Here is a 12,550-nt window from a genome sequence, read left to right on the forward strand (position 1 = left end):
TGACACGCGGATTTGTTTTACCGAGGTTCGGTTCTTGCAAACCTACTCCCCGTTGAGGAGGCCACAAAGGCCGGGTCTCTTTCAACCCTTCCCTCTCTCAATCGATCCCTCGGACCGAGTGAGCTTCTCTTCTCAAATCACTTGGGAATCAAACTTCCCGCAAGGGCCACCACACAATTGGTGCCTCTTGCCTCAATTACAAGTGAGTGTTTGATCACAAGAAAGAATCAAGAAAGAAGGAAGCAATTCAAGCGCAAGAGCTCGAAAGAACACAAGCAAATCTCTCTCTCTCTAGTCACTAGGGCGTTGTGTGGAATTTGGAGAGGATTTGATCTCTTTGATGTGTCTAGAATTGAATGCTAGAGCTCTTGTAGTAGTTGGGAAGTGGAAAACTTGGATGCAATGAATGGTGAGGTGGTTGGGGTATTTATAGCCCCAACCACCAAAAGTGGCCGTTGGGAGGCTGTCTGCTCGATGGCGCACCGGACAGTTCGGTGCACACCGGACAGTCCGGTGCCCCCTGCCACGTCATCACTGCCGTTGGATTCTGACCGTTGGAGCTTCTGACTTGTGGGCCCACCTGGGTGTCCGGTGCACACCGGACATGTACTGTTTGCTGTCCGGTGTGCCAGCATGGGCGATTCTGACTCCTGCGCGCGCTGCGCGTGCATTAAATGCCGTTGCAGGTAGCCGTTGGCGCGAAGTAGCCGTTGCTCCGAGGTTGCACCGGACAGTCCGGTGCACACCAGACAGTCCGGTGAATTATAGCGGAGCGGCGAAGGAGAAAACCCGAGGCTGGTGAGTTCCTGAGGCCGACCTTCCCTGGAGCACCGGACATGTCCGGTGTACACCGGACAGTCCGGTGAATTATAGCCGAGTCGCCTCTGTAAATTTCCGAAGGTGGCGAGTTTGAGTCTGAGTCCCCCTGGTGCACCGGACATGTCCGGTGGTGCACCGGACAGTCCGGTGCGCCAGACCAGGGGTGCCTTCGGTTGCCCCTTTGCTCCTTTGTTGAATCCAAAACTTGGTCTTTTTATTGGCTGAGTGTGAACCTTTTACACCTGTATAATCTATACACTTGGGCAAACTAGTTAGTCCAATTATTTGTGTTGGGCAATTCAACCACCAAAATTATTTAGGAACTAGGTGTAAGCCTAATTCCCTTTCAGAAGGTCCAGGGCTCTCGTACGAGAAGGTGACCACGCGGGAGAACGGGCCGACGCGCAAGGCTCTCCCTCTCTCTCTCCCTCGCGAACGCTTGTAACCCCCTACTGCAAGCGCATCCGCCCTGGGCGCAGGACAACACGAGGTCGCGGTTTTCCCTTACTGTTTTCCCCCCTTGTGTTCCGTCTCGCGCCGACCCATCTGGGCTGGCACACGCAGCGACAATTTACTCGTTGGTCCAGGTACCCCCAGGGTCGAAACGCCGACACGTATAGACCAATTTAACACATTGACACAATTCGTCAATCAATAGTTTAACTCAGATCAACACCACATATATACAGATAACATATTCATTAATTGTTACGCAAATAATATAAATATAATTTTGTTTTGTTAAAAATGTGATAGCTTGTTTCGCCCGCGAACTGGCTCGTTAACAAACATGTCTGACTTGTTAACAAATCGCGGTAGAGTGTGATTCATGAAAAAAATTCAAAGTAGCTGAACCTCAATTGGGCCGAGTCTCTCAGCCCGCACGGTTCGAACCCACCCACGACACCAACCTAAAAATAGACACAATCGACCACCGTCTCTGTTCTCCCCTCACTTGAGGCCTCCCCACACGCCGCCGCATTCGGACGCTCGCCTCCCAAAACCCCACGAAGAGATGCATCTGCCGCCGCTGCGGCGTGTACCGGCGGCGCTGCTAGTGCCGGCGCGCGGCCTCCTCGAGGCGCGCGTGCCGTGGGTGCGAGAACGGGCCCTCGACCACGTCGTGGAGCGGGAGCGCCACCTGGTGCCGTTTCTCCTCGCCAAGGACGTGCTCCTTGCCGCCACGCCGCCGCCGCACGCCGTGCCGCTGCACTCGCTGCCCTCCACAATCCCTTTCCCGTTCCGCCCGCTGCGCTTCCTGCGGCTCTACCCCTCGGCGTTCGCGCTCTCGCCGCACCCCATCGAGGTCTCCCCGACGCCCCGGCTCTCGGCGCTCCACGCCGCCGAGGCGCAGGTCGTCGACGCCACCGTCCCCGACGCGGCTGACCGCCTGCTTCGGCTGCTCATGCTCGCCCCCTCTCGCGCGCTCCCGCTCCGCCTCGTCGCGCGCCTCCGGCTCGACCTCGGCCTCGCGTCCGACTTCCAACGCTCGCTGCTCCCCAACTACCCGGACTACTTCGCGCTCTCCCCGGACGGCAGCCTCCTCGAGCTCGTCTGCTACAGGAAGGATCTCGCCGTGTCGTCGATGCAGTCCTACGCGCAGCGCACCGGCGGCTACAAGGTCGGCGACGTGGTCGCCTTCCCACTCTCGTTCCCCAGAGGATTCGAGCTTGACAAGAAGGTGCGCAAATGGTTAGACGAGTGGCAGAGGCTGCCGTACATTTCGCCCTATGAGGATGGGTCGCACCTAACGCCAAGGAGTGACATAACGGAGAAGAGGACCGTGGCGGTGCTGCACGAGGTCCTGAGTCTCACGGTTGGGAAGAAGATGGAGAAGGAGGTGTTGGTCAAGCTTGGGGAGGCGCTGCGGTTGCCACCAGGATTCAGGAAGGTGGTGGCTAAGCACCCTGGGATTTTCTACATATCGCACAAGCTGAGGACACAGACGGTAGTTCTCAGGGAATCATACCGGAGGCATATGCTTGTGGACAAGCACCCCATGATGGGGATAAGGTATCAGTATATGCATTTGATGCATATGGGGAAGGAGGAAGTTGGAAAGGGCAAGGGCAAAGATCGAAGGAGTAGTCGCAGTGAACAAATCATCGGGGAGGAGTTTGGTGCCACAGTGGATGATGATGAAAATGAGGAGTATGATGATGAAGACGACGTGGCTGAAGATGACATGGAAGTGGGTGTTGCTTCTGAGGATCAGGACAGTGACGACGATGTTGATGAGGATATAAAGGAACAAATTTCTCATTGATTTTTTGAGTTGGGAAGTGTCAACCACACTTCAAGTGGTGGTGCTCGTACATCTCTTTGTTGGACTGCATGAATGTGCAGGGAACACAGAAATACAGATGTACAATCAATCCTGGTGACAGGTAGAAACCCTATTAGAAGATAGAGCATGTTTTGTTTAACACACAGTGAAGTACTTAGTGACACTCAAGCGTATCCTCTATTGTTGTATCATGGTGGCTTCACCTAAGTTATTCATCTAAGGGTTGACAACAATTGCCATCTCTACTGCATTATGCAGTTGGCAGTTTGGTATAATAATCAGTAATATAGTTTGGTTTTATTGCAGAGGTGAAATTATTTACTCAATTAACTAGTACTAAAATTTCATACCTTTGGGTTTTGCGATCATTTAGTTTTAGTACTCATTCTGTTCACTATGTCACATTTCATATCTTTGAGGGAAGGTCTTATGTTTAAAGATGTATATGGTATTACGGTGACATGATACCAGATATCGAAGGTTCTGTCCATTTGCCAGAGTCATACAAATGTATTTTCAAGTTCAAAATGTTTGATTAGGGAAGACAAGGATTAGTGTAATTCCTGTATGTAATGACTGCAGTAGATACAAAGGCATCTCAGGATTCACCAATTAACTGTTTTTTGATAGATGGTTAGCCTGTAATTTTCTCTTTTTAAAAGATTTATGACTTTGTTTATCTTATCCTGGACTTCAGTATATATAATGCAAACTATTTCACGAGAGCACCACTAGTAGACTTAGAATTTGAAATGTGACAGACCAGCTTGATTATGTATTCTTATGTTTTCCTCTCTTTTTTCCCAATGTATAATCAAATCATAGAGTGCTCAATGTTAAAACCATCCTTATTATTTTCACATCATTTAAAAAATATACCATTAGAGATTTTTTTTGAAAAATGTTGGTGATTGACGGATTGTTTTAAGCTAACAAAAAGTTTAATACATATTGCTATGATCTAGCGCTAGATTTCTGCCTACATGTAACCTTTGAGTAGATTAATATGCTGGAGCTTAGTAACCGGGAACTGGGAACTTGACCACGTTCCTCGTTCCAGGAACGTTCGTTCCGTTCCGGGAACGTGGGAACAATCTCGTTCCAGTAGTGTTAAATCCTAGTTTTTGTAGCGTACCGCGTACCACGTTCCCGTTCCTCGATCCCATCGATCCGGGAACCTGGTTACTAAGTGCTGGAGGGAGAAATTGAAGGTGCTGAAGTAGATCCAGCATCCTGAAGTTGTTTTTGCTATAAATAGTGTGCTTAATTTAATTCCACTGTATATTAGGTAGCTGTAAGCCTAAATGGTATGTACACTTTTTAGCTCTTCAACTGTCTTTGTGTCTGGTTTTTTCTGCACGTTTGTTTCACTTTTATAGGCGACCTGAATTGCAAATAGTAAATTGCTAGTCTTCTCTATCTTTTTTTTGCTATGTGATTTTTTACTGGTTATTATTTAGTCGTTTAGTGAACAAAAGTTACAGTCATATCTTGTTATATATTCAGTCCTGTTCCTGTATCGATTATGTAGTGCTCTCTGTCTGGATGAAAGGAACAATCATATGACCGTGTCCTAGCAAAAGCTGAATAACAAGTGAAAAAAGCTGGAACCTCAAGCAAAGTTTGCATCAGTAGAGAATTTATAAATTCTTCCTTTGTGTGAAATCACCATACTGTAAGAATGTTCACTTGTGTTTCCGAATAAGAACTTCAAGGGCAGTGAATAGTTCTATATGAGCAATCTTTTGCTTAGTCTAATCTCAATATTGGAAACAAATTTAGGTAGCTGAGCTGATATATGGGCAAGATACTAAACTCGTGATCACTTGTTTGATTGCTTCCCTCAATTCATGAGCATGGATCTATATGCTGGTCCAACAACTGTAAAGCCTGTCATGAATAACATACCTTAGCAATAGGTTCAGCCTAAAAATCAACAATGTTGGTTCTGTATGTATGTTTGGAATTCTATTTAGGGCTTTATGTTCCTAAATGATTTGTATCACTGTGGTTCAGTACTATCAATATGCATTGTGAATTGTGATGGTTTTTGCTTCTATTTTGCTATACAGGTGGAGGAGCAAATAAGTTAGCAGTTCAAACAAATTGCACCGTTCTTATGCTAGACTGCTGTAAGAAACCTTTCCCATTGTAACCAAATTTGTTTCTAGAATCTAGATCTGTGGCAAAAATACAAGAAGCCTTTTGCAACTGAAACTGAATAAAGCATATCTTTTGGCGTTTTGTTTCTATTCCTGTCAACAATTGAAAATTCAATCTAAAAAGAACACTACACGCTGATTATAGCATATTACTAAGCGACCTATTATCAAACTGGATGGGTTCTCAGTCTTTTCTCACTTGGATTGCTGATGGCTTAGTGGGAAAATCTGTTACTGCAAAAAAGAATATATGTTCACTTGTAAGTTGTAACTTACTATTGATTTGCTTGGTGAACTTCTCTCATAGTCCCATTCTTCATATGTAGTTGATTTTTTTTATTGAAAATGCCAAATAGGCAACAAGGCTGTGATGAAGAAATAGCTTTGACACATGCATTGTATTGTCAATTTTTTTTTCTTTTAACTGAAACTGATACCAATTGTTGTCTTCAGTTGAGAAATTTGGATATATCAGATTTCCACTGATAAAGTAAAAGGTCTAAAAACATAAAAGGTACTTTGTTCTACTTTCACATACATACCTAAGTGTTTAACAGAAAAGTATCCTTTCATGCATTACCAAAGTGAGAGAACAGCAAATTCATTTTTTTAGCCTGTCATGTAAGCATGACTGTCCCAATACTACAACCATGCAGTGCATGAAGGTTTCAGATAGCTAATTCTGAGGCAGATAAGGGTGTCGGCACCACTAATTATGAAAGTTGCTCCATCTTTAATTTACTAGTTAGTTTTACGGTTTTTATATATCATATATGTAGATCTTGCTTAAGTGGGATATTTATTCAGACATTATTATATATATTTTTTATTTTTTCAATTATTCGTATATACATATTTAGAGTAACGCTCCTTCAAATAACACAAAACTGGCATGTGTCGTAGTGGTAGATACCAAATTCTTGGAGATGGGGGCTGGGTTTGAGCCTCTAGTCACATTTTTTATGCTTATTCCGTGTGGGAGGGCGAGGGCGTGCATGCTGCGTGAGAAGTAATTTTGGGCGTGCGCGGGAGACGATTTTGGGCGCGCGGGACACACACGCGGGAGGAGATTTTGGGTGCGTGCTGCTCAGGACGCGCACGGCGATGCACGAAGAAACTCCTACATTATAATAGTAGAGATAGAGATGTATATTCCAAGAATCCTTGTTTTATTTTTTCCTTTGTGTATAATTGTAATATCTATCATTCTTTGTGTTTAAGCCTTATATATCAATATATGTTTCATTAAAGATACACAAGAAAATAGTGCAGAACCTCAGCACCATATAGGTACAAGTGACTGCATGTGGGGTTTGCACTCCAAGGAGCTACAAGGGAGAGATGATTCAGCCAAGTGTAGTTAGCTGCATTTGATTGACATTTGTTGATGCTAATACATAGTGTAACCTGTAATCGAAGCGGTGGCTGCTACGAGCATGGAATATTCCAAAGCATTCGCTTCTGCAAGAATTGGAACTAATTGTGCCACAGTTGAGCGTTTTTGTCCAATTGCAACATAGACACAATACAATGTTTTTTTCTCGAAAGCGCAGGGGAACTGCGCCTTAAAATATATTAAGAAGAGGAAAAAAAAAAGTCTATAGTAGACCAGGGTTACAACATTTGGCTCCTTACGGAGGCCAGTACCACACATAAGTGAAAGAGTCTAAGAATGCCAGACTCAAAAAACTACTAAAATAGAAACAGTAGGGTTCAGCCATTTGTCAAAGAAGCTGCCAAGAATGAGAGACCCTTGGCCCCAGCTAATTCCCAAAGTCTTCTCTCATCATCAGCCTGCCGAAGGATAGAGGGGAGACTGGGGGTCTGTCCATCAAACACGCATCTATTGCGGTGATTCCAGATCGTCCAGGCCCCCAAAGAGATCAGCGAACTCAGACCTTTCTTGACCATTCCCTGAACTGATTCAGAAGCTATCTCCCACCATTCCAGGAAGGAAGTCAGGCCCGGCTGGGGAGCTAAGTTATCCAACCCGAACTTTCTGAGCAGATTATACCAGAAAATCCTTGCAAACACACATGAGACCAGCAGGTGGTTAATAGTTTCTGGTTCTTGATCACACAGTGGACAGCTGCTAGGATGATTGAGCCCCCTTTTTGCTAATCTGTCAGCAGTCCAGCACCTGTTATGGGCCACCAGCCAGAGGAAGAAACGACATTTTGATGGAGCCCAAGTTTTCCAAACCCGCTTATAGTGTCCAAATGTACAGGATCCCAGGAAGAGACCCTTGTAAGCTGCCTTCGCTGAATATTTTCCATCTGGGGCTATACTAAAGATGTGTCTATCTTCAATGAGAGGGTGCAACTCAAAACCAGAGAGACAATCCCAGAGCTTAAAGTAATCTGCCAGAACTCCAACAGTAAGACCGCCTCTAATATCATAAATCCATCTGTTGTTTAACAAGGCCTCATGAACCGTTCTACTTTTTGCTACCCTCTTTGGGATTATGGAAAATAGGCTAGGGGCAATGAACGAGATGCTTTTACCCTGCAACCAGTTATCAGACCAGAAGAGGGTACTATGTCCATTACCTACCATCGAGACAAGGACTTTACTGAAGAACGCTCTGGCTTTACTTGGAACCTGAATAGGAAGCCCTGTCCAAGGTCTTCTGGAGTCGGTTTTTTGTAGCCACAGCCATCGCATCCGGAGGGCCCATCCAAGTTCCGGTAGACTAGAGATACCCAGTCCACCAAGCTGAAGTGGGCGACACACCTTGCCCCAAGCCACCAAACAGTGTCCCCCTTTAGCTTCTTTTCTTCCTCTCCAAAGAAAACCCTTTCTTATTTTATCTATAGCATCAACCGCCCAGTGGGGTATATCAATTGCCATTGTCAGATACACAGTCATACCTGTGAGTACATGTTGCACTAGTATTCTCCTGCCTGCTCTGGTCATCAAATCAGCTTTCCAGTTAGGAAGTTGGTCAGCAAACTTATCAACATACGGCTGGAAATGTTGCTTGGACAGCTTATGCAAGGATAGAGGAAGTCCCAAGTATTTGCAAGGAAAAGCTGCGATCTCACACGGTAGCAGACTTTGGACTTCCAAGAGAGTTTCTTCTGAACACTGTATGGGGTAGACATTGGATTTTTGCACATTATTTTTCAGACCAGAGGCACTGCCAAATAGCTGCAAGATATCAAGAGTGATGGAGATTTCATCCACCGTAGGGTGTAAGAAGAGGGCTACATCATCTGCGTAAATGGAAACTCTGTGTAGCTGTCTTCTTGCTGCTAGCTGCTGCAATAAACCTGCCTCTTCTGCCTTTATAAATAGGTGTCCAAGGACATCCATGACCAATATGTCCCCGATTACAAGTTCATTTGTGCCCCTTGAGTTCATTTGCTTTTGGTTTAATATAGTATCGATAGCTATTGCTGCTTTTCCAGTTTGTCTGTCCCCGATTACAAGTTCTCGCCATTTGTGGTCTCAATCCTGTAGGTGCCTCTTGAAGGAACACCTTTAATGTTTCTAGAATAAAACATAACAGAAGCATATCAAATTCATTGATAACTGATTGCATTTATATTATACATGTGTCAAATGGTAGTTTTGATATTTGGATAGTACTATACCAGAAAATGTGCCTTTTTGAATTAATATGGTTCCATTTCCCTTTTATAACATGTGCACGTTCACTGCTCAGGTTCACCATTGTTCTTTACAGGGGTAAGAAATAAAACAGGTTATGGTGGCTTCTACTTTGTAACGTAGACTGTCCATCCAAAATCTTCTGATAAATATAAAAAGGGGCAGATTCTCCGCCGGAGGCTCCCACATGATTGGAGTCTGTGAAATGGGTGGACTGAGGCAAGCCTTCCCCGCAAATACGGAGAGGCTGCTTCGAACCCGTGGCCTGGTGACTCCGTGAGACAGCTCTCACCACTGCACCAGGCCTGCCTTTCTAAAACCCTTGTAACAAGTATTTTCTACCGAAATTACTAGATGCATGATATTCATTGAATAACATCTATAGGAGAAAACTTACCATCTGTTTAAGTGCTAATACAGTCATTGGTATGTAAAAATCATATAAAAGCATGTCCGTTTACATAGTAGGCTTAATTGCATGGTTGGCAAAGTCAGAAATAATATGTAATTAGCAGTGCAATTCTTTAACACTTTCCTGTTTAATTTTGTCATGTGATTATTCGCCTGCCGCCATACCAAAGAAACAAAGTACTTAATTAACAAAGGAGAAAACTTACCATCAGACTTGAGTTTATTATCTTACCTTCTCCAACAGTATCTATAGGCACTTGCACTGTTGTTTCCATTTAATTGTATCCTTCTACCATATCTGTTCATACTTATAATACCATATGGATTTGTAGTTGATGAACAAAGGAAAATAAAAGGTGTTCCATTTGGATTTGTAGTTGCTATCTGAAAAAAGCCTATAACCATGGTTTTTAAAGCGGTAAGGCGGTCCAAGGCGTTGGAGCACCGTCTGGACGCCTAGGCGGCGCCTAGGCGAGGTAGGCGGGCAAGACGCCTAGGCGACGCCTTAAGAACAGAGCCTATAACTACTTCAATCAAATCAAGATATTGTGCTGATTTGTATTATTAAACACCATATGCTCTGCTAGGTAGTATTGATACATCATTATACATGCAGCATCCTTCCCTAAAACACCATGTGTACTGCTGGACGCTTAATCAGCTTAGCTGTATATTCTGCTGATATTGAGTCACTGGCTTCATGCTTCAAGTACTACATTTTCAAACCTACACACTAAATAAACATTATAAATGTTCTTTCTATGTCATCTTTGGATTATGAAGATTTTATTTGTAGAAGTCCTGATGTGCACATACTATTGTCTTTCTGCAGTCACTTTTGTTTTAGTTCTTATAACTTGATGGATGATGATGCAGTGATTCTAATGAATCTTCGTTTCCTAGTTGGTATATTTTGCATAGCAGTTGCTTTGTTTTGATCCTTCATTTGCACTGGCTAAAGTGAAGAATAAACTACTTCCAAACTAGCTTTAGCGGTCCTGTTTAATATCTTTAGACACATGGTATGGTTCAGACTTGAGTTTATTATCTTACCTTCTCCAACTGTATCTATAAGCACTTGCACTGTTGTTTCCATTTAATTGTATCCTTCTACCATATCTGTTCAAACTTATAATACCGGGAGCGGCCGAGTTTTTTTATATCTGTTCAAACTTCACACAGTTTTTTGTTGATGTTGTGGCTGCTGCGTGGTGGTAGGCGAGGGGTATGCAGGGGAGAGTGGAGGAGGAGAGTGGCTTGAGAACAAGAACGCAGAACGTAGCGAGGAGGTCTGTCGTCGCCGGCGGCTGAAGGCGCCACCGTCGAAGAACAGCCCACCTCTAGGAGGTAACTGTATTATTCTTCGATGCCCTCTTACAAACTAGCAGCCAGCCTTTATAGTATAGGCGGCAGGGAACACACCCAATCAACTTATTACTTTCTATAATGGAAATAGGAAACTCTACTGTCTGCTATAGCAGAAATAGGAAACTACTGATTGATATACTGGAGATAGGACTCGCCTGATCCTCTTCCCTTGCTTCCAATTCGGCTGCCTGATTGCTTGCTTCCTTTCCTATTCTTCCAGCTCTTCTAGCTCGGTTGCCTTATTGGTGGAGGTTCCCTTCTTGTGCCTGCGCCCATAGGTGTTCCTGTAGAAGAATGAGTCCACAACACTTCCCCCCTCCCCCTGGAACAGCTCGTCCTCGAGCTGAAACACCGGATATTCTTTCTTGAATTCTTCTAGTGAAATCCAAGAAGCATCAACAGCTGTCTGTCCGTCCCAATGTACCAACAATTCCCATACTCCATGGTTGAGACGAGCACGAATGACCTTCAAGGGATTAGGAACCACTCTTCCATGCACAAGAGATGGCAACTGCACTGGATCACCTACCGGAGGGGTACCCACGAAAGGCTTAAGAAGAGCCACATGAAACACATTATGGATGCGAGCTGCTGCTGGTAAACGAAGACGATAAGCTACTGATCCAATCTGCTCTAGCACTTCATAAGGTCCAAAGTACTTAGGGCCCAGCTTGGTGGCACGAGCTGGAGTGATACCCACGGCTGTGCGGTGATGCAAACGGAGCCAAACCCAGTCTCCTACTGCAAAGACAACCTCCCGGTGCTTCTTATCATGCTGAGCACGCATTACCTCCTGAGCCAACAATAACCGATCACGGATTTCAGCAAGGAATTCATCTCTATCTCTGAGTTGGGCTTCTACTGCTGCCACCTTTGCCGCCCCCTGTTCAAATTGCAGCAAGGTTGGTGGAGGCCGGCCATAAACCACCTGGAAAGGAGAAACACCAATAGCTGTTTGGAAGGAAGAATTGTAGCAAAATTCTGCCCACGGTAACCACTGTAGCCAAGAACGAGGTCGATCTCCTGCTAAGCAACGAAGATACATAGTGATAATGCGATTAGTGACCTCCGACTGCCCATCCGTTTGTGGGTGAAAAGCTGAACTGAGAAGCAATGTCACCCCTGCTAAACGGAATAATTCAGTCCAAAAAGTGCTAGTAAAAACCGGGTCCCGGTCACTAACAATAGAACATGGGAACCCATGTAGCCGAACAATCTCATCAAAGAAGGCTTTGGCAACAACGGTGGCTGAATATGGATGGCTGAGTGGGATGAAATGAGCATATTTGGATAACCGGTCCACCACAGTCAAAATAACTGATTTCCCACCAACTTTGGGAAAGCCCTCAACGAAGTCCATAGCAATATCACTCCAAACAGAAGAGGGAACTAGCAGGGGCTGCAGCAGTCCAGCTGGGTGCAAGTGCTCAGTTTTATTGCGCTGACAAACTCCACAACCTTTGACATACTCTCTGACCAAACGGCTGCTGTGAGGGTTGAAGAAGGATAACCGAAGACGATAGAGTGTCTTCTGAATACCCTCATGTCCTGCTGTATGTGCATTCTCCAGTAGCTGTGGCCATAGGGGAGATGAATCTGGAACATATGCTTTGCCCTGAAATAACAGCAGTCCATCCACCTCCGTCCACCCTGCTGGTGCAGTGCCACTGGCTAACTGGGCCCGAATTTCTTGTGCTCTTGGATCAGCAAGGAGTTCTTGACGAATTGCGTCAAAAACTGCAAATGATGTTGTCGATAGGGCATGAATACTGAAGGCCTCCTCATCCCGACGAGATAAGGCATCTGCTGCTGCATTTTGCTTCCCTGGGCGGTACACCACATCCAGATCATAACCAAATAGCTTCGTGACCCAAGTGTGCTGTGGAATAGT

At 44.9% G+C, this 12,550-nt stretch overlaps 1 protein-coding gene across 2 annotated transcripts; it reads left to right on the top strand.

Annotated features, from left to right (window-relative positions):
• Positions 1 to 1,735: 1,735 nt before the first annotated feature.
• LOC100273091 (Ubiquitin carboxyl-terminal hydrolase family protein) lies at positions 1,736 to 10,642 on the top strand. Of its 2 annotated transcripts, XM_008669160.2 has the most exons (3): positions 1,736 to 3,206; positions 5,179 to 5,238; positions 8,957 to 10,642. In XM_008669160.2, exon 1 carries the CDS (start codon positions 1,835 to 1,837, stop codon positions 3,083 to 3,085), a length of 1,251 nt encoding a protein of 416 aa, XP_008667382.1. In that variant the 5' UTR covers positions 1,736 to 1,834; the 3' UTR covers positions 3,086 to 3,206; positions 5,179 to 5,238; positions 8,957 to 10,642. The 2 variants fall into 2 exon arrangements, with proteins under 2 accessions (XP_008667382.1, XP_020402415.1); XM_020546826.2 differs by lacking the exon at positions 8,957 to 10,642 and having other exon boundaries at positions 5,179 to 5,356.
• The last annotated feature ends 1,908 nt before the right edge of the window (positions 10,643 to 12,550 follow it).

This window comes from Zea mays, chromosome 1 (genome assembly GCF_902167145.1).
Source record: "Zea mays cultivar B73 chromosome 1, Zm-B73-REFERENCE-NAM-5.0, whole genome shotgun sequence".
Lineage (NCBI taxonomy): Eukaryota > Viridiplantae > Streptophyta > Magnoliopsida > Poales > Poaceae > Zea > Zea mays.

Excerpts from the sequence above, each read along its gene's own strand:
- LOC100273091 (XM_008669160.2), top strand. The coding sequence starts at position 1,835 with ATGCATCTGCCGCCGCTGCGGCGTGTACCGGCGGCGCTGCTAGTGCCG.